Genomic DNA, 25964 nt, shown 5'->3' with positions numbered 1-25964 from the left:
TCTCATGTTGATTTCTTTTCCATGATAATCTGAATTCATGCTGCTGTGACATCCTTTAGATTAATTCCGTTCACTGAATGAACTGAATTAATTATTTTTTTAAATGATTATTATTAATTTGTGTTTCACAATCCATTGATTAGTGCTTTCTTTAATCTCGTAATGGCTAAATCAATCATCTGTGTGTCTTATGGCCGGCTGATGCCTTCTTCTGTCAGTCTATCACTGTGTTTGGGTTTTTTTTGTTTTTTGGCCATTTCCTGGACTCGCTTTCAACTTCCTTGTCTTAATCTTTCATACCTCCTCTGCCTCCCACACCTCCTCTTGTTTCCTCGGTTCCTTTCCTCTCTTCTGCCTCCTCCTTGTCCTCCCTTCTCCTCTCTTCTCGGCTCCCCCACCCTCCCCCCCAGGTCGTTCAGGACTTGCTGCCTCTTATCTTTCAGTTAAGGCGCTGGTCCCTCAGATGCCCAAACTGCTCAAGTCTCTGTTTCCAGCGCGAGACGACAAGAAGGAGCTGAGACCGTCGCCACACAGCCAGCAGGTCAGCAAAGATGGTGTCGTACAGCTCAGAGCCGCCTCTCTATATTGAACTCTCATACTGTATGTGCTCATTTTTGTATTGTTTTAAATTATTGCAAATGAATTTCAAGCTCTGGCAGAGAGGCCAGCGCAAGTTTATTCATATGTGTGCTTGTGTTTCCTCGTCATGACCTTGTTTGTTGTTATTTAACAGCACATGCCTCGTATCATGCCGCCATCAGGAGGGGAGGACAACAAAGTGAAGTCTGAGACGGTGAGAATGCCCCCCCCCCCTCCCTCCTCACACACAGTGTTTTTCTCAGTGCTCATGTTGCTTCATCTCCTGTCACTCTTGGCTCAGATTCAGTTTTTATCTTAAGAGTTGGACATCACCAGTCTGGGATTGAGTTAAAACAAGCTATGATTTTTGCTTATTTTCCTAAAGCAGCACTGCAGTATTTATAGATCTTATAATAAATGGCCATATTCAAGGGGCACAACATTAACCCCAGTTTCAGTCTGGAGTGTGATATAAAAAACTTTTTTTTTGTAGTTCTGCTTCCACTTCTTGCTCTAGTTAAAACTGAAGTTGTGATGCAGTAACATAAATGTATATGTAGTCTATATGCATATGTGTATTCAAAGACCTTTACTCTTTTGCCCAAGGGGTGATTAAATAAAATGCAGTCAACCAACGTGGCTGTAAATGTCAAGATTAGCAGATGATGCAGCTCCTCTTATTTGTACTATACATAACATGGTAGACTTTGTAGCTCCTAATTGGTTCAAAAGGTGATTATATAATTTGTGGAATGGTGATTATTATTGCTGCTAATTGTGTTGTTGTTTTGCCTTATCTGCATGCTCTCGTCTGCCCTTGTGTTCCTGTGGCAACCGTTGGTTTCCCATAGGCTGCTATTCTACGGCCCCCGACCAAAGACAAGCGGCCAGAGTTCCCAGAAGTCCCTCCTCTTCCTGTGCATGACCCGCATGACATCACACCCCTCAGCCCCCTCAGCCAGTCGTCAAGTGGCTACTTCTCCAGTAGCGTTTCTACGGTTACCCTGTCCGACGTCCTCCAGCCCTCCTCCTCGTCCTCCTCCCTTCTGGCTGCTGAGGCTGCGTTACCCGCAAACCCCCAGCAGCAGAGCACTGACAGGAACGATGTAATGACCTCTCCTTCTCAGTGTGGCGTCAAGACGGCCACGGCCACCGCTCCTCCTCCCGCCACTTCCCACAGCTCAGCCAATCACAACAATGTGACCGCAGAAAACTCTTTCTCCAAACAGAAGCTGCTCAACTCAGGAGGAGGAGGCAGCGAAGGTTTTGAAAGGCTGGAGATCTTTGTGGACGATGAAGAGCGTAGCCATGACGACGAGCTGCCCGAGTGGCTGACAGAAGGCGTGTATGTTACAGTAGGGAGCAATAAGGCGGGGACGGTGCGCTACGTGGGAACAACGCAGTTTGCTGAAGGAGTGTGGGTGGGGGTGGAGCTAGACACTCCTGTAGGTAGGTTGGCCCGTGTGTGTGTGTGTGTGTGTGTGTCTGTGTTTGTGTATGCCTCCACTATAAACACAGTAATATAAATGAATATATAACAAACACAACAAACTTTAATGGTTGGTTCAACCAAATCACAAAAACATTCTCCCATAATACCCTCAGTGAAATCTAGCCATGCAGATAGTTTTGGTCCACTCTTGTAATGATGGTTGAATTTGTCTAGCTGTTGAGGTTTTGGCCACCAATCCAGTACAATAATGGTGAGTGGAACTGAAAATTAATAACATTAAAGAAAAAGAAAGAATCTTGGTTACATAGATGTTTTTATTGTGACTATTTCTTTGTAGCAGTTAGTTCCAATGAATATTGTTTACAGCAAAATCTGCTGAATATCCAGAAAAGCCACACATTGAGACTAGAGCCTGACCAATATATCAGTTAACCGATATTATGGGCTGATATTGACCTATCACAGATATATCGGTATCAGTGAATATGTTGTGCAATATGTGTTGAGATATATATTTTTTTAAACTTACATAGGCAGCATTGTATGTAAATTCAAGTTTGACATATCACAAACTCCATTTTATATCTTTATCTCAAGCATTTGAAAACCCAAATTTGAAGGATCACTGCAAAAGAAATGTGTGTTTATGTGTATATTCTGTATATACATAAACACACATTTTTTCGTAATGATCCCCCATATGTGGGTTTTCAAATGCTTGTGACAAAGATACTGTCTGCATGGTTAAATACAACTAGAGAGCAAGTTAGCAAACAACAGATGCTGGTGACATTATTTAACAACATCTATATAATGCATGTTTTTCTAAGAACCACAAATACACACCAGATTAAAGTGTGAGTTTCTTAGGGATTGAGCCACCTGAGCTGTTATTGACTCTCCTGTCACTATATTGATTCTGGTGCATCATATGAGGCTAAATGACTGCTTTTTGGTGGTAGTGACCTTCAGTGTTTCCTCCCTTACAGGCAAGAATGACGGTTCAGTCGCAGGCCATCGCTATTTCCACTGTAAACTGGGTTATGGGGTGCTGGTCCGCCCAGACCGGCTCTCCTGCCGCGATCGCACTAGTCGGCGTACGGGAGAGTTCTCATCTACGGCCCACGTCCCTGTCCTGCGAGGAGAAACCATCGTTTCCCGCCGGGGGGAGAACCGCAAATCCTGGAGCAGTTGAAACAGAGAAAACAAGGAGCTGGTTGGGAGAGATGAACTCCCCACAGTCCTCCTCCTCCTCTCTTCTTCTTCCTCCTCCCAGCTATGCAACTGGCTCACACATCAGAACTGATATACTGCCTACCCTCTACTAGTTGGAAACTACACTCACTACATCCGCTTGTGGTTAACGGATGGAAATAAAATCTTTATGATAAAGACAGTAAAGAAACTATTCAGAGCGAATGCAAGCAAGTCAGTGACAGACTATGCAGAGTATATATAAGTCCAGAGAAGGACTATTTATCATAACTACGGTAAGTGGAAAGATGCTAAATGAACAGCAGTCAGTGGGAAGACTGCTGAGAGTGAATGGAAGTCGGCGCAGACATCATATTGGGAGTGTCGGAGCTCTCCTGGGTTGTGGATCGGATGCCTCAGGGCTGCTTCCTACACACAGGGATGCAAACTAGTCCCAGTTTACGCAGACGTGTTTTTTTTTTTTCAGCATCTGTGAACCCTCTAAACTTCAAGATTATAATTTAAATGTGGAGGTTTATTATAGAGCAGCATAACAAACACGTTTATCAGCATTAAAAAAAATCATTTTTTTCCAATTGGGTGCAGGCAGATGCTCTGATTCGTCTCCACATTTTCTTTCATAATGGAGATCATTCATTGTGAGGAACTCTACTAAAAATATCAAGAACAATGAAGCTGTGCTGAAAAGTGCTCCAACCTGAAATCACAGCAGTTAAACTGACTCTGATGTGTTTGCATCCCTGCATACGGGACACCCAATCTGTTCGCCAGATGTCCCAGAATCCCCCTGCTCCTGCCGCCACTCCCCCTCCCCCCTGAACTCTGCAGGTCCAGTGTGCGGACCGACACTTCGGCTCATCTCTTGAGACTCGTCTCTCCCTCCTGGACTCCCCATTTCTTTAAAAAAAAAAAAAAAAGACAAATCCTCCCAGAATGTGCCTTCACCGCGGCTCGGTTTGCATTCGTTCTCTTCATATTTAATTTCTATTAGCTGTGTTTGTGTTTAAGAGAATGCCTTGTGCTAAGTGTGAGGTGATCTCAGGGACTGCAGAGGGGGAAGGAGGGAGGGAAAGGACACGAAGGTGTGTGTGTGTGTGTGTGTGTGTGTGTGTGTGTGTGTGTGTGTGTGTATGTGTGTATGTGTGTGTATTTGTACATGTTGTACAGTGTTGCCCTGTGTGCACAAATAAGGTTTAAGTTGTGTTAATGTTAAAAAATATGTGGAGCAGGAGAAGCCACTGTGGGAGTGAGTACTTGCTTGTACTGGGAGGCTTTAAAAAGTAAAAAACTTTTGCACTGGAGACGTAGGATAAGAAGCTGTCTGTACGTGAACAGTTTGGCGTCGAAGTCACGATGCAGTGAAAGACAGAGAGGTGTTCATATTGTGTTTACAGATTCCTCGAAACCAGCCTCGGTCATGCGAAGATGGTGTGTTCACTGCCATCTGGACGTTGGCTGATGACATTTGGACACCAGGAGGCGCCGTGAGAGAGCGGATCTGTCAGTGGGAGGAAAGAGGCAGGTGTACTAGTGAGGAGAAGAAAGTGAGAATTGTTTTGCTTCTATGCAGTCGATCAGTTGTTTGTTTTTTTAAAGAGGCTAGGTTTAATCTTTAATTTCAAAATGATTGACAGGAGTGGGAGAAAGAGCCGTATGGAGCCGTGTGTTGGGAAAGTATTAATCATAAAGGCATTTACTGGCTGGTTTATTCCTGTCACGTCTGGTGAGGAAAATGAAAGATGATATGGCAGACTTTGCTTTTTTCCTTTTTTTTTTTTTAATTAGATTTTTTTCACATTTCACATTCCAGATGGTCTTAAACATTTTATAGTGATCTTATACCTTTGTATTTATTCATGGAAAAGCACGGGCAGTTTCATACTCTATCAGTTCCATCAGGCACTCAGTCAGCTTTACATGTGCAAGTGAGGTGAGTATCTTCTGTAGCTCAGGAGGGAGATCAATAAAGTCTAATCTCCCCTGGTGATGAGTGGAGAGCTTGATAAACGTGGGCTTTTATCAGGTAGGGGAGGATCCACCAAAAGATGTGATCAAGTTGCATCATGGGAAATGTAGGATCCAGTGTTACCAGTGAGCTGGGCTCACAAGTCAGCCTCTGCTACTTAGATTCAGACTTGTATTTTTGTATCGGTCTCTCATAAGTGTTGCAGCTGTGAGCTCAGAGGAAGGTATTAGGAGTCATGCGGCGTTGTCTCACCATGTGAGCAGTAAGCGTGTGCTGATTGGTCGATTTTAATGATGGAAAATGAATATTTCAACGTTATTTGGGATGCTTAAATGCTGTATCCTCATATCCTGATGACAAACCTGAACATGCTAGTACACATGATATCCATGTTGTCTGATGCAGGTCTGTATCTGTAAGCTGTTTCTATGATGACACATATGAATACATAATCTGGAATAGAGCGTGCATGTAAAAAGCGCTCAGTATGTCCAAACACTATCATCTTTCTCACATATGTTTTTTTCCATTCCTTCTTATCAACATGTCCTCTTAATCCGAGAGGCGTGAAGTAAACTATTTATATTTAAACGCTTGTACACATGCCTTTATCGCATGAAAATTGATAATTAAAAAAAAAAGAAAGAAAGCCTTTTATATTTTAATAAATGTTGCACAAATGATTCTATGTAAATTGCTGCTATTAGCGCTGTAAATGAACCTGTAAACAGATCAGTTGAATCATGGAGTCGTATCTTACTGTATGCTAGATTTGGAATTCAAATAGTTTGGGTTTTTTTTTTTTTTTAAATCCCAGAAGGAGAAACTAAACTTTGGTTCGGTGACCAATGTATTTTTTATGAAGCAGTAAAATTCCTTTTTAAAAGAAGAGGCACTTTGTCATGTGAGCCTTGAAGGAGAAGAAGAAGAAGAGATGCTTCCTGCGTTGATTTATAAGGAGGAAACGACGAGAGGAGAGGAACCGATATATCATCATTAGTTTATTATCTGTGTATTTATTATTATCCGGTATCATCATGGCCTTAAAGCCCGGGGACCTTGGAGTACTTTGATCGGTTGGTTACTGTAGGTTGTCAGTTGGCTGGTTTGTGAAGTGGCTTGTTGGTTATTTTAATATAATATTGTGGTTCATAGTTATGTGGTAATAAAGGAAAGGAGTAATGTTGTGTGTGTGTGTGTGTGTGTGTGTGTTCGGGCGTGTTGCGTGTGAATGTTGGGTGGACCAGGTTTCGATTCAGTCGTGTCCGCGTCTTTGCCAAGATGGGGAAATGACCACCAGCTGCCACGGTTACGAATTTCTAACACACAAACAAGGAGCGACACACACCTCCCACACGTCCTGCTGGTGGACTTTCCCATCCTGGCGTTAGCACTCGGACACACTTTCAAGGGGTTTGAGATCACTTCAGGCTTCTGGATGTTCCTTTTATGTTGTTGTGCCTCAGAAACCATGTGACCATTGTAATCTCCCCACACACTGTTCTCATATCAACGCTTCACTTCATTTGCACACAAAAAAAAACTTGTATGTAAGATGGGGAAGGAAAAAAAAATACAACCTTGATTTTTTATAATTCAATGTTCTCAAGTTACCTATTCTTTGAATCTCACTTAAGTTCTTTTTTTTTTCTCTCTCTCCCTAAACATTTCAAAGCAATATTGTTCACCAATGAGCTACCTTTCAAGTTTAAAAAAAAACCCTTGATTGAATTGTGAGATAGCAGAGCTCTCCACACAGTTTCAGCATCATAAACACATTTCTTTATTAGATGAAGTGTGATGCTGACTTAAGATGGAAAAAGAAAGCTTGCAAGGCTGTGTGATGCACATGATCCACAGTCATTTTCAATAAGGAAGTGTAAAAAGAGGAAAACTATCATTAGTAATATAACGCTCAGAACAGACTGGATGTGACTGTGTTTCAGTGTTTCAATGAGTGTATCAACCATCTTCTGTTTTTATTGATGTGATTGTGTCCAAGCATTTCAACACTGCATATTAATCTGTGCAACTCTTCTGCTCCCCCCCAGGATGATGTTTTTTTCTCTCTCTCTTCTTTACTGTTTTATTTCTATCATTTTCTTTTATTGTCTTAAATGCTGAGATATTTGATCCCGTATCTTTGCGCTTCCTGCTGCATTTCCTGCATCTCTGCCAACTTTGGGATCACTCTTCTGGAGCTAAATATCCAACACCCACCCCCTCCTCCTCCTCCTCCTCCTCCGCCTGCCTTAACGTGGCCTTCCACCTGGAGCAAAATTGGTGATAGCAGCTCTCTCTAACTCAAACACATTACTGTTAAACAGTGTCGTTGTTTTAAAAAAAGAACATAAAAATAGTCCCATCTTCCACAACATGTAGTCATGAGTCATTTGGAGCTGTCAGGTTTTATTACTGCCTTTTCAACCGGAGGGAAGGTCACCACGTCGCTCCTTGGTGGCTGCTTTCAAATCTCAAGTGAGGAGGGGGGAAAAGGCCGGCTCCACACAGGGAATTTTATATTAAAAAAAAAGAGGCAGAAAATAAGTAACATCCCAGCACTGCCCAACAAGCAGCATGCCTGCCTGCTGCCAGAGAGAAATCTGAGGTGAATAAAAAAAAAAAAAAAGGTGGTTTATTGATTCACCACTTGAGGGATGAAACCTACTTTCCTTTCTCAGTAGTGGAGTGTTTCTACCTTTTTTTTACTACCTCTTTCTCTGTCCAGAGCATTTCTGCCAACTTGTTCCCTGAGGCCTTTTTCAGCTGACACCCGCTTGAAGTGGCTGCATCCGCTTCCCTTTTTTATTTTTTTTTTATTTCTGTGTTTCTCAAATCTTAAAATAAACCACACAAACAAAGCCATACGCAGCCTTTTCCGCAGTAGCTTTTTAGCGCTGGGGGATCTGCTTTCCAGGAAAAAACACAACGACTCAGCTCCTCCCGGCGGTGCATTTTTTTTAAAAAAGCACTGGGTGGAAGGAGGTTGTGTTAAACTTGAGCTGCGTAATGATGGGAGTTGGATTAGAGAGGGGTTTGGTGCTTCGCTCGTCAGGGAGTTTTAGTAGACTTATGATACTCCTCCAGTCCCTGTAACCTATCGTTCAGCTGCAGGGAATCAAGAAACCTTTTTAATAATAAATAGCGTTATTCACTACGAGTCCCTGCCTCATCCCGGACAACAGTATTATATCACCATCATGCTAACTAATCGTCGTCAATCATGTTTGTCGGTTCTGTGGAGCGGAGGTTTGTCTTGATGTGTCATTTGTATGTGTGAGTGCACCCTTGGAGTGGTTGTTCTATGTATGTATGTATGTATGTGTATATATGCGCATATTAAGACTTATAAAAAGAAAATTTGAGCACAAGTGTGGGTTTTGATTAATTTAATTGTTTAATGTAATTCTATGCTGCAATCCAAAGAATAAACATGTATTATATAATACTTTTTTTTTCTTTTTTTATCATCTGAACAGTAATCTGGTAAGAAAAAATAAAAAAAGAAGATTAACAGAGTTTTTGTTCATTATTTGTACAGAAGTTATTAAGTGTGGAGAGTAATGTGCAGAGTTGTGTGAGACTGTCGCAGCATTTAGTAAAAACTGATACCTCTAGAGATAAGTTGCACAGAAAGACAAACTGACGGTTTCAAGATTTAAATGATTTCAGTTACAGCAACAAATATTCAGCACAGATTCAACTAGACAATTTTTATTTCAGATTCCTCACAACATCCCTTTGCTTTTCTATATCTTCTTTTCCAGAGCTTTTAAAGTATCAATTGTTCCCTGTTTGCTCAGTTTCTATGGAGATGGATTTATTGACAACCTCTAATTCATTGTTGCCATGAAGCAAACTCATCTGCCAGTGAGGGCTGTGTGATATGGTTGGAACACTTGGAAAAAGCTCATAAGTGGACCTTGACTGTGTCCTAAGTCAGGAACTAAACAAGATTAGTCAAAGCTACTGTACAGCTGATACTCATTATTTTAAAGGCCCAGAAAATCTATTTTAAGAATCCAGTTCTTTTAGTTTGGATGATTACATTAATGCTTTATTATCCACCAAAGTTGCCACTAATTGTTCCCCCCTCACATGACATTTTTGTGTAGATGTTAAAATTGGAGACAAAACACTCAGACGCTGTATGGACTCTGATCAGCTTTTATTCCCTTGTAAATAGAATATCAATAAAAACACACCTTAAAAATAACAAATAAGGTTTATCCAACAGATGAAAAAGTAACAAAAGGCATATGTAGTTTTTCTACATAGCGATTACAGAACAGTCTACCGTCCAAAAAAGGCACTAAATCTTGAAATAGAAGAGAACAGGAAGGGATTAAAAATCAATTCAAACTGATACAACAAATATCCTGCTGAGGTTTATTTTTCATTTCATAGAGAATTATTGAAGAGTTTATTGCCAAAATGAAATGCTAACCACCAAAAAACATTTAAAAGAACATTTTGCACCAAATGTTCTTTTTTTATATTTATTTTTACTTCCAGTCATTGGTCGACTAAAAGAGAACATCAAGACTGGAACATCTACATTTTATGTTGAATGTATGAATAATAAATGTCTTCTTTTTTTTTCAACTAAATAAAAACATTATTGGGAATATAACTCTTCAAATGTCATACTGCATTTCATGTGTTCACAATAATGATAAAAGGTAGGAGACAGACAGCAGCAACATTCACATCTGAGGCCTGAACTGACTGAAACCACGATGACACCGCATCTCCTGACGTTCTCTTTGTTCAGACAGCAGATCTCAGATCAGACCGAGCACCTGAGCAGCTAATTCTGTCACATGAACCATCACGGTGCCAGTGGATGCACCTCCAATCCTAACAGTGTTAATATTGACCGTCTGTGTTGAGGGACAGACATACTGCCAGCAGAGGAGACAGTAGTGGCAGTTGGATTTGGCAGGAGACAGAGAAGCATGATTAAGACACAGTGGATGTGTGGAGGTGCATCCACCGGGTCTGAACTGAAACATCGGTTGTTTTCTTTCTGTGGAGAACCACCAGAGGAAGCTCATCCTTTCAAATAAAAAAAAACAGTACAACAAGGCAACAGAGGACAGAAGGCCGACAGTAAAACTGCATTTTAACCAATTAAAAAAGACACGACGCGCTGCCTTCAGGTCAGTACTGTCAGGAGCAAAGTGCACATGAGCAGCCTGACAGTGCTGAACACTACTGGAAGAACAAAGGCTTCGTCTGATAACAAGAAAATAGAACAACAGTGGAAAAAGTTGTATAATTGAGTTTCTTATTCATGATAACTTTGAGTTATTACACATTTCACTTGATAAAACTACATTTAGAGCCAATTTAGAATTAAAGACAAAGTGCTTTTCATTCTGTCTTTAAAATGATTAAACATGACATTAAAAAAATACTTTTCCCACTTCACATCCATTTACTGCTTCAGAAGTCAGAAGTCCAACTTCATGAGAGGACCATGAAGGCAGCAACTGAACATAATCTCTAAACAGCACGTTGTCTTAAAGGAATCTATTGATTCACTTCAGAAAGGCTTCTGCGTAGCAGATTCAAAAGAACAAAAGCTAAAAATCTTTTTCTTCCCTTAATGGGAGACAATATTTGGATATTTTGTTATAAAGAATTTAAACAGATGACAGAAAACTTCACTGACTAGTGACGCCTCAGAGTTTTATAAATGCTTAAAGCAAAGACACCCAGGACAGCTCAGCTGCCGTACAATTAAAGAGACATTCCACCACAAAACGTTAATTCTCAGATATGTGGTCTGAAGCCAACATTGACGAGTTTTATTACTATTCCACCGCAACGAGGAGAGATATTTCATAAAAGGATTTCATGGACTGGTGGAAGCAGGAGCTTATTATTATAATTCTATTTTGAAGTGGAATTTCCCTTTACTTTCTGACTTGATGTTTATTGGGTGAAGTATGAGAAGGAATTTCCCTTTTTAAACCGGACACTGACATGTCTGAAACCACTTTTTACAGTCTCATCACAGTTTGCTGTCAGTCTCCTCTGAACAAATCAGCTCCACAGTTATTTTTACTGTCCACAGTTTGAACTGTGATTCACATTGAAGCAGCTGTGTAGGAACCTGCGGGGTGTAGCTTATAGCTGAGGGGGGTTAACGTGAGGTATTTGTGTTGAGTTTGGAACTCTGAACTAGTAGCTTAACCTGTAAAGCACCTGGTGATGAACCATGATGATCAGCTCTGAATGAAGCCGCATTAGTGTGGGCTGCTGCAGAACATCATGTGTTAATCTTGCATTAGTACTGATACAGTGATGTACAGCCATTGTAGAAGTCACACATCCTGTTGTTAGTTCACTGAAACAATACATACTAAGGCACTTCAACTTAAAACCATAACAAAACCTGAACAAAATGAAACATTACTAAAGTGATCCTGGATATTGTAGCTTGTACTAGACTTGATATACTGAACTCTGTAACCAGTGAAAAACATGTTTGGTGTCACTGTTAAAAGAGTCACAAAATGTTCCCTCTATACAGTAAAATCACACAGCTGACACATGAGGTGGAAACTACTACCAGTGTCTCATATGTCTTGAGTAGCAATGATCAGATATTAAACATGAATATTAAATCACTCCCTATTTAAACTACATTGCATTTACTGTCCAACATTATATTACAGTGTCCAAATTCTGAGTGTGTAAATGTATCTACTGTACAGATCCAACTAAATAAAACAAGTGTCATGCAGACCACTCTCAGACAGTTATCACCACTCTGCACGTCTTCTAGCTCATCATGTTGTTTAGAGCTAAAAAGCTGCTCAGGTAACTATAAACTCAACCAGCAGACAAAGTTAGTTAGCTTGTCAATATTGTGTTAACGAGTTCCACTGCCCACAAGTGGCCAAAAAAATAGTAATATACATAATACACACGTCTCTAATTTGACCAAAACATTGATATGAGCAGAATCTCATGTCCAGATATAGGTCATTCATATCCCAATAACCATACCTATCCCAATTAAGCACATAGTGAGCAGCAGTGAATACACTCGAAGCTGTTTTTGATTGTTTTTGCAAAGTAAGGGACACTCGATAACGTTGACTCACTCATCCTTATAACAACAATTAAGATTTCATCATAGACGATATACATCCCACACTAGTAGTGGTAGTTAATTAGTACTTTAAGATATCTGTGGACTTTATAACATTCTTCCACATTCAAACTAACTTTGGATATTTTGAGACAACATTCTCATGTCTCTCAACCAACCAATCTACCAGATGATGGATAAGTATCCTGTGTCAGAGATGCTAAAACAGGTCAAACCTTGTGAGGATGAAGCAAACAGAAAAGCAGCATTAGATGAACAGAAATGCAGGACTTCTACGATGGCTGTACTGAGACAAATATTTCTGATTTGACTAGTTTGATCAACTTAATGATCACTCGTCGTTATGTTATAGAGGATCCAACCCGCTCACTAAATGTGAACTATCAGCTTACTGAGGAAAACATCAGTTCCCCAAATGTTTTTTTCTTCTTACTGCCTAAGCCAGTCACTTTTACTTATCAATGAAACGCTGAAACAGCAGGGACTCAAAGCACCATGATATTGATCCAATAAAGTGTCATTTTAAATGAAAATACTATTGAAACATGACAGTAGGCGATGTGTTTAGAACACATGGCATATCGAGCACAAACAGATATACCTAAAAAAGGAAAAAGATGCATTTTGCTTGCAACAATTTGACACATCTGATGTGTCTTTGATTAGCATATCTTTAATACATAGTTCCATCCGTGACTATCGCACACTCAGAAAATACACAAAACTTAAACTTAATACTTTGGCTAATGCTTCACTCACCTTTCACCACCAAATGAAGACTCGTACTGATATTTGTCTCTTTGACTCTCATTTGAAGCTAATATGGTCTACAGTCTATATACTGTAAATAGAAATTAATTAGGGTACATATATATACCCTCACAGACTATATAATATACTATATGTATATGTGTGTATGCATACATACACCTGTAGTATATGTATGTATTCACTTTACTCTTATCTGTAGTATCTTGATTACACCATTGAATTCCTCCCAGCTGATTGATCTGTGCTGATTATAGATCACCACACAGATTTTCAGCAGATCAATCAGAGAAGGTGATCAGTTGGTCTGGCTGATCACCCATCAGGTAACTGGGTACTGTTGAACAAAGACCTGCGACCTGGACGTCCAAGTTTGTAATTTCTATACAAATCTGCCCACAGTTTTGTCTACCTTCCATAGTTAATGTTTTCAGTAACTTCTCATTGTTTTTGATATGGAGGCAAAGAAAGGCTTTAAGTATTTGGATCTTTCAGTCATCATTGTAAATGAGGGCCAGCCCTCAATGATTTTAATCTCTGCTGAATACTTACTGTTAAAATGAAATATAGCACAGAAATATATCACTTTGAAAAACGTGTTTAAGAGGTTTAAACTCTTCCCATAAAAGGTTATGTGCTCGTGGTTCGGACCAATGAGCACAGCTATGGGCTTGTTTTAGGTGTGACGACAGCAAAACCTTACCAAGTCACAGTTTTAACTTTAATGGTGCACAACAGCACAAACAAACAGATGTGTATCAGCCTGAAGCTCTCCTCAGCATTTGCTATTTGTTTGTTTTGGCAGCAGACATTTTTTTTTTTTTAAAACATGCCCGCCCTTTACCAAATAGTTTAAGGACTTATCAGATGGTTCAGTGTAACAAACCATCTGACACGTCAGGTTACATTCATCTAACTTGCAAAAATTAGAACGATTCTGTCTGTAGGATTCAGACACCAAAATTCAATATGTAAGATTCAAAAATTGATTTTATGGTCTACCTACAATATAATACTGAGCCTCAGTCACATCAAGTGATAGTTAGTTTAGTTTAGTTAAAATCATTTTCTTAAAATTTTAAAAAGGACGACTTCAAAAATACGAATTCAGATAGATGTGATTCAATGTTTTTCAGTGCAGTAAAGTCAGTGATATTTAAATATTAAGTGATGATTAGATTTCACAATTCAGTATTCAGCTGATTTTCAGTTATTATGGCCTTTCTTTGCCTCCATATATTGAGCTTATTTTATTAGGGAAGGGAGGGAGACGTGGATCAGTCTGTTTTTTCTCTATTGTACATTTTTTTTTAAATCATGATAAAGTCACAGGTATATTACAGATGTGCTGTGGCCTCAATTTTTTGTTAAAAAAAGAGGAAAAAAAAAAAACCTAAGCTTATTCTGCTGTTCTTCTCGCTGGAGCGAATCAGCAGCAAAAAATAAAATTTGAAATATAATTGGCTGTGATGAAATGCGCTACATATTCTTTCTTTTTTTTCTTTTTTTTAAACAATCATTTTCTAAATTCATGTATTATCTTTGAGGCTGTTCAGTTGTGTTGTGATCACAGTGCAAGACCCTGAAACTATTTGAACCCCGTGTCAAATACAGTGTTGTCCTGCTGTGTAAATGCAGTTTCTGAGGAAATCTGCACAGTCTGCTGGGGAGCACTGGAAACAAATGAAACTATCATCAATATTATTAATAGCATTATTATAATATACTAGTAATGCCTATAAGAGCGTAGCAGAGCAGGTTGGTGGTTGGAGGTAGGGTTGGGAGGTATCTCAGGGTTGGAGTTTACACGACTTTTGGTCTTTTTTTTTTTTTCTTTTCCACTTGTTACATTCCTATAAAATCTGCTTGCATATTAACACACCTCTGATCCTGTTCATTCATCAATCTGACAACTCCGATATCCACCGCCCTTCTTCAGTCATCTTCCAGGGTTTCCGTCTTGATGTCGCTCCCCAAACTGCACCCTGCCTCGTCCACCTGATTGGCTGGGTTGGTGTGACCTTCGGCCGCCTTCTCCAAACTGATTGGATCCTGGGACTCGGATAGCGCACTGTGAATAGTGGGTTCGTCTTGGAGGGATGGGGAAGGGGGAGACCATGACACGCTTGTCAATCTGGAACCTTCAGCCTGAGGACCTGCCACCGACACCAGGGAGCGGCCGATCAGAGAAGCGCCCCGCTGTCCAGACAAGCCTCCTCTGCCCAGGGCGGAGAACCAGCTGGGGAGCAGCGTGGGGACCTGAGCCAGGAGAGGAGAGAAGAGGGGAAAGGTTGGTGGATTTTTCTTGTTTCTGGTGTACATTTCTCTTCAGCTCTTAGGTAAATTCAGCTCTGTGTGTGAGTGTGTGTGGTGAGGCTGTACCTGGGTTGGAGAAGACAGATCAGCTCGACTGAAACCAAACTGCCTGGCTGAAGCCCTTTTGTCAAATAAGGACACCTCACAACCCTGGGAGAAACCAACAGGCAGGTTATACAACAACCAGGATCTTCTACTCTCACAGGAACATACTTCAGCTACTGGTTAGTTGTAACGTTAGTGATTCACATGTTTATGCTTAATCTGATGCTGACCGTAGTGAAAGCCTGTCTGAAACAAAAGGGTCAAATAAATGAGCACAATGTAAATAACACTGCTTACACAAACAGGAAAGAAAAGAAAATACACTTTGTGAGGGCACTTTTTAACTTGAATGACCAATCCATCTATATTTCTCTCTTTTTTTAATTCTGCAATACATCTGAACACAGTTAAGATTTTGTGTGTGTTTTTATCAGCAGGTAACTTTATTGTTACAAAACATCACTGGTTACCTGGTCAGGGAAGTCGTTGCCATCCACTTCGTCACTGTTGGACTGACCGCCTGGACTTTGAACCTCGATACCGTGGCTCTCCAAGATGGCTGCTTCTTCAAAAGACACAAACCTCATCATAGCATATCGAACTCGAAAAAAGCAGCTCACAGAGTAGACAGTGAAGTGGCAGTGTAAAGATGAATGAGGTTTAAAGCTCTTCTGCTGGAGTAGAACAGACTCCTGTGACTGTAGTAGGAAGGATTATTCTTCTTATGGACTTTATAGCAAGAAAGGTAGCAAAGGAAAAGAGTTTGTTAGGTGTTATATACCCCTTTTCCACCAAGGCAGTTAGAGGGGCGATTCAGAGCTGGCACCTAATCTCATACCAGTTTTTAGCATTTCGCCAAAGAGCCAGACTTATAGCCAGGAACTTGGTTCCAGAGAGGCACTTTGCTGGTCTAAGAACAAAGAGCCTTTTACATCAGGGTTTAGAACACTCTGCTGGTCTACAAGGATGTCAGCTGCAGACTCACTAGCTGGAAGAGCTTCAATAACTTCCATTACTGTACACACACACACACATACACACACACACACAAAAACAGAGGTAGACATTACCGATGTTAGCGCGCCTCTTTATATCTTTGCGGCGGTTGGCAAACCAGTTGTAGACCTTCAGAGATGTGACCCTCTCCAAATCAGACAGCTTCTTTCCTAAAATAATAACATTAAATATTAATAATTGTTTATTTATAGAGCTCAAGCAGAATTTAAGACAGCTGTGTGAGATAAAAGTAGCAAACAATTATTCAAATGATTAAAATTCATAATAAAATGCATAATGCAATAACACAGACACACATTTAAATTGACTGGTAAGTACGTATCTTGGGCAAAGCTTAATTCTAATATAGTTTCTAAATGCTTTTGACATACATTAGGATACAACTCAAAAGCATATGACATTTCTAGAAATATTCATATTGGAGACGAGACTAAAAAAACTAAAAAAAACACACTGATTATTGAACAGCCTTGTATACGATACATTATCTTTTTATTCAGAGTGCTTCTTCCGTGCATTTCCCCACCTGGTTTCTGAATGACGGCGTTGCAGGCGGTGGCAATCTCCTCTCTCTTTGCTTCATCGGGGTATTGGTTATCACTGAAGTAGCTGTGAAACACACATGACACGTTTTAAGATCCGACAAAGCTTAAAAACAGTATTCCTGTATTTTCAGCAGCCGATCAGCGTCTCCTCCTCCTCACCTCTCCATAACAGCCAGACACTCCTTCCTCCAGGTGAATCTGCTCCCTCGTCGTAGGCGGAAACCTCCTGGGGCGGGGCCAAATTGGGGTGGGGCTTGGTGCCAGTCCATCACGTCTTCCAGAGCCAATGGGGCGGCTCGCATGGCCAGAGTGGCACCTGGAGTTAAGAACACCAGATAAACGTTTAATTTGCATTTCATTATGTCACAGTTTGAGTTGATGTAACTGATGTATTCACTTTATTTGGTGTTTCTCCACTTGTGAATGTTTAAATTATAATGATAATAATGTACACACACACTTACTCTCATTTTTCCTGTTTTTAATTTTTAATTTTTATTGTTGCTGCTATTATATATTTATATATATATATATATATATATATATATATATATATATATATATATATATATATATATATATATATATATGTTAAAATAATGTGGTTTGTTCTATGTAGTCATATTATCTTCTGTAATGTGTAATTTTAACATTTTTAGGTGGAGGTTTTAAATAAGCCCATTTGGGTTTTCTGCCTCTCCCTGTCTTTTTTAAACTAAACTAAACTAATAATAATGAATAAAAGTGTTTGTATATTAAGTATGTGCCTTTACTGTAGCTACACTTCTGTTGACGACATCATCATCATCATCATCATAATATTGAAAGGACAAAGAGAGAGCAGTTACATCCTATTTCTGAGCATTAAGGCAATGAACCAAACCAGCGTCAAGAGATATTCATTAAAGCATCAGGCTGTTTCTTCTTTTCGTCAACTAGACTGCACTGATTCTTTCACACAATACCTTCCACTATGTTGGTCTCAACTTAGCACAATCTAGTCATTGTCCAAACACAGGAAAACTGTTTACTGTCTTTATTTCTGTAACCAGTGACATCTCAAGATGGCCATAAAAATGCAAACACATGCTCCGGCCTTCTTTTCTTTCAATAGACTCTTTGATTCCAACTTACTGTATGTTTTATAACCAAGAGTTTGACAGATAACTAGCTTTTCCTCTCATTATGTTATTGTAGTGGTCACCCTCTTTTTAGCGGAGGTCTCAATGGCCTGACATTTGCCGAGTCCAGGTGTTACTGGAGTCCTTCATGCATTTGGGGAAGTTTTGTTTTTTTTTAAATCAGATGAAGGATTGAGAGGTAGGTTGCTGTGGTGAGATGTGAGCCTGATGGAGGAGGGTGGGGTTACCAGGATTGGTCTTCTCCAGCTGGTACCAACGGAAGAAGGCTCGTTTCTTCTGCTCGCTGAGGTCCGATCCCTGCTGTAGGAGCCAGTGGGAGATCCGACTCTGACTGATCCCTGGAGGAAGAAGGTGAGGAGGAGGAGGAGGGTGATGTTATCATCTCTCTTTTTGATGATGATTTGGTGAAGCTGGTGCAGATATGGCTGACACTCACCTGTAACCTGAGCCACCACAGCCTGGGAGATCCGCCTGTTGGCCAGGAAGGACTTAATCTCCTCTTTGATCACAGCGCTGTCTCTTCTACAGATAGAAAGGACAGAAACTTCTATTTACCACCAAACACAATAAATGTCTGACATTTCTAACACGCTAAACACAAGACAACAGGCCTTTCACTACACTTAACCCAGCTGTAATGTGTGCATCATCGGCAGTAGCTGCTGAATGTGTGAGAATCAGACGTAGTGCTGTAATATTCTCGCCTCTCCTGCTGCTTTGATTTTTACCTTCACGCGCCCTCGAATCAATACCGCTCTGATTGCTGCTGTCTGTCTGCAGACTACAAATGAGAGGCAACAATGGGTGTGTGTGTGAGTGTTCGTGCATACAGTATGTGTGAGTGTGTGTGCAAGCAGTAATCCGTCACGTCATATTCAGATTCAGTGTGAGCTGCAGGCAGGATTGTCGACATCGGGGCTTCTGTATTAACCCTTGTTCTCTAGTGCAGCCGTCTATATGTGACTATATGTTTGAGAAGCATGTTTATCATTTTCACAAATAAATTATAGTAATTATAATTAATAGTATTGATTTGTTTTCATTATACTTGATGAATTAGCTAAATTAACTCAATCTGCACTCATTTTGGTCTAGTCAGTTCTCATCTGGCCTTACCTCATCAAGTCCTCCACCTTGTCATCAACATCCATGTCTTCTTCACTGGTCTCAAACCCGTATCCTGGTGCCGCCACGCCACCGCTAACCACACCGAGAGGAAACCGCGGCGGTGACAGCTTCCCGTTGGCGACGCCGACCAGGCCGTTCTGAGCGACCGCCGCCATGGCGACGGGCGAGGCCACCGTCACCGGAAGCAGTGGGGAGGTGGTGTCGAAGGCGTTGCTGGGCGACAGTGTGAGTCGGTTGTCGGGGAAAGTCGTCTGAGTAGCGGTGGACATCATGGAGGAAGAGGCGGCGGCCGTGCTGGAAGAAGACAAGGAAGACGTCGGAGGCAGGTAGGAAGGTTTGTGGGTCAGCTTGTGTCCATGTTGGCGGTCCAGGTGGTCCAAGGTGTCCAGGGCGTGGAGGACCTCCGCCTGGGTGATCCCCGTCCTCCTTAGCCTCTGGAGGAGGTCAATCTGCTCGATGGTGAAACGAGGCTCCTCACACTGCTGGAACATCCTGAAGAGATCAAAACAACTCATGTCAAGAGGATGAAACTCAAAAACTGCACTGAAGAGAGAGAGTGTACAGGTCTGACGACTGATGGGCGTCACTTCACTGGCTGTACAACATCTTGTCAAAGAACTGCAGCTGAAATTGAGCCAAATGGCTAAAACTGGCACCTCTGAAGAAAGAAAGGTTTACTTATGTGGTTTAAAATAAACTTAATTCAATCCAGTATTGTGATATGTTGAATTCATTTAAGTGGGAAATGTTGTTCTTCTTAAACCATTTCTGTGATTTGATGGCTGTTGATAATAGTAACTTTGCAGAGGCTAATTTGTTAGCGCTGATGTATTTAACACAGCTCACTAGATATAGCTGAAGACTAATTTTATACACTTAAAATACATTTGACAGTTATAATTTTTACTTTTACACAGCCAAATGCAATTAGTATGTTAAAGTTTATGATATGTCAGGTGAGTTTTACATAATCACAAAGGTGATTCATGATCTACAAAGTCCAATATGTGCATACATTGCTGGAAAATATGCAACGGACAGATTAAAGACTACAAAAAGAGACGTAATTTTGAAAGTTGTGCAACTCTTCTTCTAGCAGATGACCTTAACACCTTTTCCTCACAATTTAACATCAACACCCCCACTCTGCCTATTGCACCAGCACCCCAGCCCCTCTTCTTCCTCAGGATCTAGCATGGGACAGGATGCATCGTGGCCCGGTATGAGAGCAGCTTCAGAGAGTCGTTAAAGCTGCTCAGCGCATCTCCAGGTCTCAACTGCCGTCCATGCAGGACCGCTATTATCCAGAGGAGCATGAGGAAAGCTGGAGAAATCATAAAGGACCCCGACCACAAACCATCCTGAGATGCACACGCACAAACACACACTCTACACACTGCTACCATCAGGTAAATAGAGTAGAAGCATCAGAGCTCAATGTAGCAGGCTCAGAGACAGCTTCAATCTGCTAAACTGCTGGGAGTATACATGACACACACACACACACACACACACACACACACACACACACACACACACACACACACACACACACACACACACACACACACACACACACACACACACACACACACACACACACACACACACACACACACACACACACACACACACACACACACACACACACACACACACACACACACACACACACACACGCTTCCTTTTCCCCCTCTCTTCTAGGTACTATTTATATTTTAACAGAAGTATCTCATATATGTATCACTTATGTGCAATAAAGTACATGTACACCAAATAAGCAACATAATGTTCATTTATTCTCTGTCATCTTCCTCTACTGTCTTTTTTTAATAATTGTAAATGTTTATTTTGGACTGAATTGGAACTTCAGCACAAAGCTGTGTTTCTGTGACTATAAAAACTATTGAATCTTGAATACTGTGTGTGTGTGTGTGTGTGTGTGTGTGTGTGTGTGTGTGTGTGTGTGTGTGTGTGTGTGTGTGTGTGTGTGTGTGTGTAATCTGAACCAGCCACCAGTGAGAATGAAAACTGCTATAAATGGTTGAGAGTCAATTAAAGAATAAAAATACATTGAATAGTGACTGCAGAGAATAAGTGGGCCTGCTGTAAGTTGTTAAAAAAGCGGTGCGATATGATGAAAATTGTAGCTTTTAAGGATCATTTCTGATCAATCAATACATTTGCGGTCATTAATGACCTCACCCGCTGAGCTTCACCTCCCAAAATAACACCACCAAGCAGACAATCACTGAGCGAAATGAAAATGTACAGTCACGTCTATTCGCTTCCTGCCTGCAGATTTACAGCGTGCGCACACACACACACACACACACACACACACACACACTCGACATCCCAGCTCTGCAGCTGCAGCTGCTATCCAGATATGAAGAGCATTCCTCCAGATTCAATAAAGCTTTTATTAAAGTGGATGTTTTTTTACACCCCAATAACAATATAATGTTACCTAAATAACGTTGCGGAGCCAGTTCATTGTGTACTATTGTATAACATGTAGTCAAGCCAAATACACTCACTTCAACATCGCTTTCAATTGTTACTTGTCATCTGTTTCTGTTTGGACATGCTGTGTAGTTTCAAACCATTTTGTGTAAATTAAAAAAAAAATGTATGAACTGAGAGAGAGAAAGAGAGAGAGAGAGAGAGAGAGAGAGAGAGAGAGAGAGAGAGAGAGAGAGAGAGAGAGAGAGAGAAAGACAGGAAGATAAACAGAGAAGAGATAACACATCTGTCTTGATGCTTTGCTTTCTGTTGCTGAGAAGAAAAACAGGCCACAGAATCAAAGTCAGCAGACATGTCAACACTTATATAGAGAAGGCGGGGAGGGTGTATCTCAGTGTGTGTATCTGTGTGTGCGCGCGTGTGTGTGTATGTCTTGGGAACAATGCCAAGAATAATTTACATCTGAGGCAGCCAGGCTCCATACTTTCTCCCTGTGCTGCAGAGGATGAGTCATGCTCTATAAAGTTAGACTGATACACGGGATCGATACGAAGCCGCTAAAATACGGCACAAACAATCAGATTTCTGCATGTCAACAATTACATATAGTCTCACTGTTGTGGTATTATACATAAAAATATAAGTTGTGTAAAAGCTTTGGTCAAAGTCAGTGTTTGCTAACATACTAAAACTTTTAATTAAACCCGCCCTCTTCTGCCTCATTAACTAGCTCAGCACCTCGTCTCACCCCTGCTCCAGTTTGGACACACTGTCTGCTCTATGAAGACAAGAGATGGCTCCAAACCCCCACTTTATAACCATATAATGATTAGGTTTACTGTAGTCCTGGAAAATTTTAATGTTTAGGTCATTGCTAACGGCTGGGCTTCACGGAGGGCAGTGTTGGTCTGTCAGTCCATCATGTTGGTCCGGACTGAAACATTGAAACAACTTCTTGGCTAGATGACTTTTTGTTGGGTCACCCCCCCCACCCACCCAGCTTCACGATGAGGGGAAGCCCTGCAAACCAGTACTTAACCTGCACCTATTTGAAATTCACGGAAGAGTTAAAAAGTGCCTGCTGGAATGGTTTTTATCTTCATGAACGTCCGATCTCAACCGCACTGAACAGATGTGGCAACATTTGTAAAAAAGGAAAGACATATTTACTACTAAAATGATCTCTGGGATTCCCTCAAAGAGGTCTAATGGACAGGCAGTGGATTACCAAAACACTACCATAAATTCACTTGATTTTAAAATTACAAGCCCGTCAGTGAAAATGTACTTATTTTAAAAGAGTCATCTGACTACAAAAAAAACTAGACTACCTCTTCATAATTTATGAAACAAAGTTCTGAGACTCTCTTGAGCCTCTGCCTTTATAATTGCAGTAATTTATGTAAGACAGACTGGAACAGATAGTCAGTGTGATTGCTGCGGTTATAGACAAACACCTGTGAACATGTCAGCATGTGACGCAGCCCACCAGGTCTTAAACTAAAGCCCAGTCCTACTACTGAAACTTTAAAGCTACAGTGCACAGCTTCACACATATATGAGTGTATCATGTAACAGTGTGTACGTATAGCTTTTAAATCTGGTATCTGTGGCAACTGGTGAGGCGGACTATCCTCATCAATTACAGCAGCCGGTTATAGCTGTAATTGATAGTCAGTGAGTGAGTGTCGGCCATATTACCTATAGATAGATATTATCAATCGTCATACTGTAGGAACTGGCTTCAGATCCCCGAGAGATGAAGATTGTTAAAAAGATGTGACATGGTCAAACCTTCCAGCTTCCTCAGTGAGAGCAGGGTGGCAGATTTCATTACAACCAGGCAAAACCTCCCAAGTTAGTCTCAACTAGCCACTTTAGCAGGAAACAACCCTTCCTTTTTGTTTTCCAGGATCCACAATGACACTGTGACCAGGAGACAAACACGACTTTTCCTTCCTGACCTGATAAAACAATCAGATTATTTATTTAACAGACTTGCAGACCAGAATGCATCTCAACAGCAAACAGTATCAGTGTAGGAAAGCTGCTTTTATGCACTGTGCCATAAATGTATCTGCAGGCTGTAAAATATTATTACGTGGTCTAGTTTCTAATGGGTGCTGTTGCTACAGTGGTCAGGTCAGCAGCTTGTATGGTAGGTAGCTCGCTGCCATCGCTGTGCAAGTGTGTGTGAATGGGTGCCAATTTAACTCAGAGGTCTCTGCTAAGGAGCATGGCAGGAGGACAATGTGTTGGTAGAGTGAGCGTGCATGATAACACACACACACACACACACACACACAATTTCCAACTAGTGCTTTCACAGTTTCTCTCAAAAAGTAACTACATGAACCCAAGTTAGCAAGTTAGTTTTTAAGTCAAAGGTTGTGGTGGTTTAACTTATACCATCATTAAGTGTCATTGACCCCTACCAGCTCTGACAGTGTTGCTCTAGCGCTGAACTTGACCTCTGACCTCCCCGCTGGAGCACAGAGCTCCCCAGAGGACTCCTTAAAATCAGTGTTTTTCGATCCTGATCTTGGAGCAACTCTGTGCTGCATGATTTACTGCCAATTAAAATGATCAGCTCATCATCAAGCCCTGCAGAAGCCTGATAAGGACCCGGTCATCTCAACAGGTGTGGTGGAGGAGGGAGACATCTGAAACATGCAGGGCAAGGACTAAAAAACTCTACTATACAGGATTACATTGGAATACATCAAGAAACTGTCTCAATGTGTTTTGGTTTGTTCCTCCTGGACAAGCACACATCACGTCAGACCACACTCTCCGTCGGTGAATCATGTTTTCGTCCGCTGATAATTTGCTGTTTGCTGTACTCGCTCAGTTTTCCAGCCAGTTAGTTTTTGTTGAGCTGATTTCTAAGAAAGCCTGTTAAAGATAAACTGTGTTACTATTACTGAACCCTGTGACCAGGAGCCTGACAGGACTCCTCACCAGACGTGGCATAAAAAAACTGAACCCTGGCGGCAGACATCAGCACCAGCTGAGCACATAAACAAAAGCCATTTTAATTACAACGAGGGCCAGTGGTTCTCAAACATTTTTCACATCCAAGACCCCCTGAACTGACTCCATTTAAAACACAGACCCCTCATTTGATAAGATTGTTTTGCTTATTAGATGTTTTATTACAAAATGAAACACACGACCACAATAGTCAATCATGCTGTCATTGTGTAACTTATGGAAGGAGTTATGGTGGAAATAAATCATGTTGGGGACCCCTGGGAGCCCCTCGAGGACCCCCACTGTGAGAACCACTGGAGCAGGCAACTTTTAACTGGCCTTTTAACCCCACATGAAAGAAGTAAAGACCAGCTGGCTCATGATTTGAGACTTCACTATGATAGCCCCCCAATGTCAGGGACTTTCAGGCTGAACCACGTTGAAGAAGCTGTTCATTTTCAATGTGGCTGCAGGAAACACAGACATGTCCGACAGAAGGAGGCTAAACACGTTTTATAGATAATGACTGCTAACTCCTCCATTATCTCATAATCGAAGCCATTATATACACACAACAAAACCGCTTCATCAAGTAGTTCTCTTCGTATGTATCTCCTCACTACTAAAACACAGTGTGCATAGAGGGCACAGCACTGCAGACCAAGTGGAAAAAGTTGACATTGTGTTTGATTAAGTGTGTCATGCTCAACTACACAGACGCCGAATTAGAGACTGACTCCTAATAATACCGAAAACACCGTGAATATCAGTTTAGGGAGCGTGTATCTTTCCCGCTTTGTAAAACGCCGCAGCGCTGCCCAAATTTTGAAGGAGTTTTCACTTCTCAGCAGCACACAGAGAAGGAAATGTGTCGAGCCAGCAGCTCCGTTAACACAGCAGCACTTCACTTACCTGAATATTCCAGTCTCAGAGCCTCCACTGAGGTTTATTTTGACATATATCTGTTGCCTCGGGGCGCCGAAACACACGGACGCTGACAGTTTTCCCAAAATGTCTCCTCTGTTTCTAATTGGGTTTCAATCGTTTCTATCCACCGTCAGACAGATTCGCCTTTTGTCCGGCGCCATGTTGACACAATGACGCAAGGAACGACGGGAGTTGTAGTTTACAATCGTGTGTACAAAAGTGTACATTAATTTTTCTTATTTTATTTTACCTTTATTATGTGTAGCCTTTTCTATATGTTATGTAACATGTAAGCTAT

General features: G+C 41.0%; 2 protein-coding genes across 6 annotated transcripts in view; one reads left to right on the top strand and one right to left on the bottom strand.

Annotated features, from left to right (window-relative positions):
- kif13ba (kinesin family member 13Ba) overlaps positions 1 to 4358 on the top strand; it is a 36677-nt gene extending 32319 nt beyond the window's left edge. The window contains exons 36-39 of one of the 3 annotated variants that reach the window (XM_053338640.1): positions 444 to 541; positions 734 to 793; positions 1431 to 2028; positions 3022 to 4358. In XM_053338640.1, the coding sequence (XP_053194615.1) occupies positions 444 to 541; positions 734 to 793; positions 1431 to 2028; positions 3022 to 3227 (962 nt within the window). In that variant the 3' untranslated portion in view covers positions 3228 to 4358. Of the gene's footprint in view, positions 1 to 410; positions 601 to 733; positions 794 to 1430; positions 2029 to 3021 lie in introns of those variants that run through there. The other 2 variants (XM_053338562.1, XR_008323381.1) reach the window with 2 other exon arrangements.
- Positions 4359 to 14248: 9890 nt separating this feature from the next.
- LOC128358718 (homeobox-containing protein 1-like) lies at positions 14249 to 25805 on the bottom strand. Of its 3 annotated transcripts, none has more exons than XM_053319086.1 (10): positions 25652 to 25805; positions 19289 to 19792; positions 18609 to 18694; positions 18400 to 18510; positions 17190 to 17346; positions 17012 to 17094; positions 16539 to 16634; positions 15939 to 16033; positions 15490 to 15573; positions 14249 to 15366 (listed from the first exon to the last, which is right to left on the bottom strand). In XM_053319086.1, the coding sequence occupies exons 2-10, from the start codon at positions 19789 to 19791 to the stop codon at positions 15043 to 15045; spliced, it is 1539 nt and encodes a 512-aa protein (XP_053175061.1). In that variant the 5' UTR covers position 19792; positions 25652 to 25805; the 3' UTR covers positions 14249 to 15042. The 3 variants fall into 3 exon arrangements, with proteins under 3 accessions (XP_053175061.1, XP_053175068.1, XP_053175077.1); XM_053319093.1 differs by having other exon boundaries at positions 15939 to 16030; XM_053319102.1 differs by having other exon boundaries at positions 15939 to 16027.
- Between the last annotated feature and the right edge of the window lie 159 nt (positions 25806 to 25964).

Source organism: Scomber japonicus, chromosome 1 (assembly GCF_027409825.1).
Source record: "Scomber japonicus isolate fScoJap1 chromosome 1, fScoJap1.pri, whole genome shotgun sequence".
NCBI lineage: Eukaryota > Metazoa > Chordata > Actinopteri > Scombriformes > Scombridae > Scomber > Scomber japonicus.
Note: the sequence above shows the minus strand (reverse complement) of the source record. Positions and strands in the feature narration are given on the sequence as shown.

Bases quoted from the DNA above. Each gene is read 5' to 3' on its own strand.
- LOC128358718 (XM_053319086.1), bottom strand. From the start codon at position 19,791: ATGTTCCAGCAGTGTGAGGAGCCTCGTTTCACCATCGAGCAGATTGAC. The intron at 15,574-15,938 runs GTAACCAGTGAT...GGTTTCTCCCAG, and splicing joins GCAACGACTTCCCTGACCAG to GGTTGTGAGGTGTCCTTATT. The intron at 15,367-15,489 runs GTACAGCCTCAC...CTCCTGGCTCAG, and splicing joins ATCTGTCTTCTCCAACCCAG to GTCCCCACGCTGCTCCCCAG.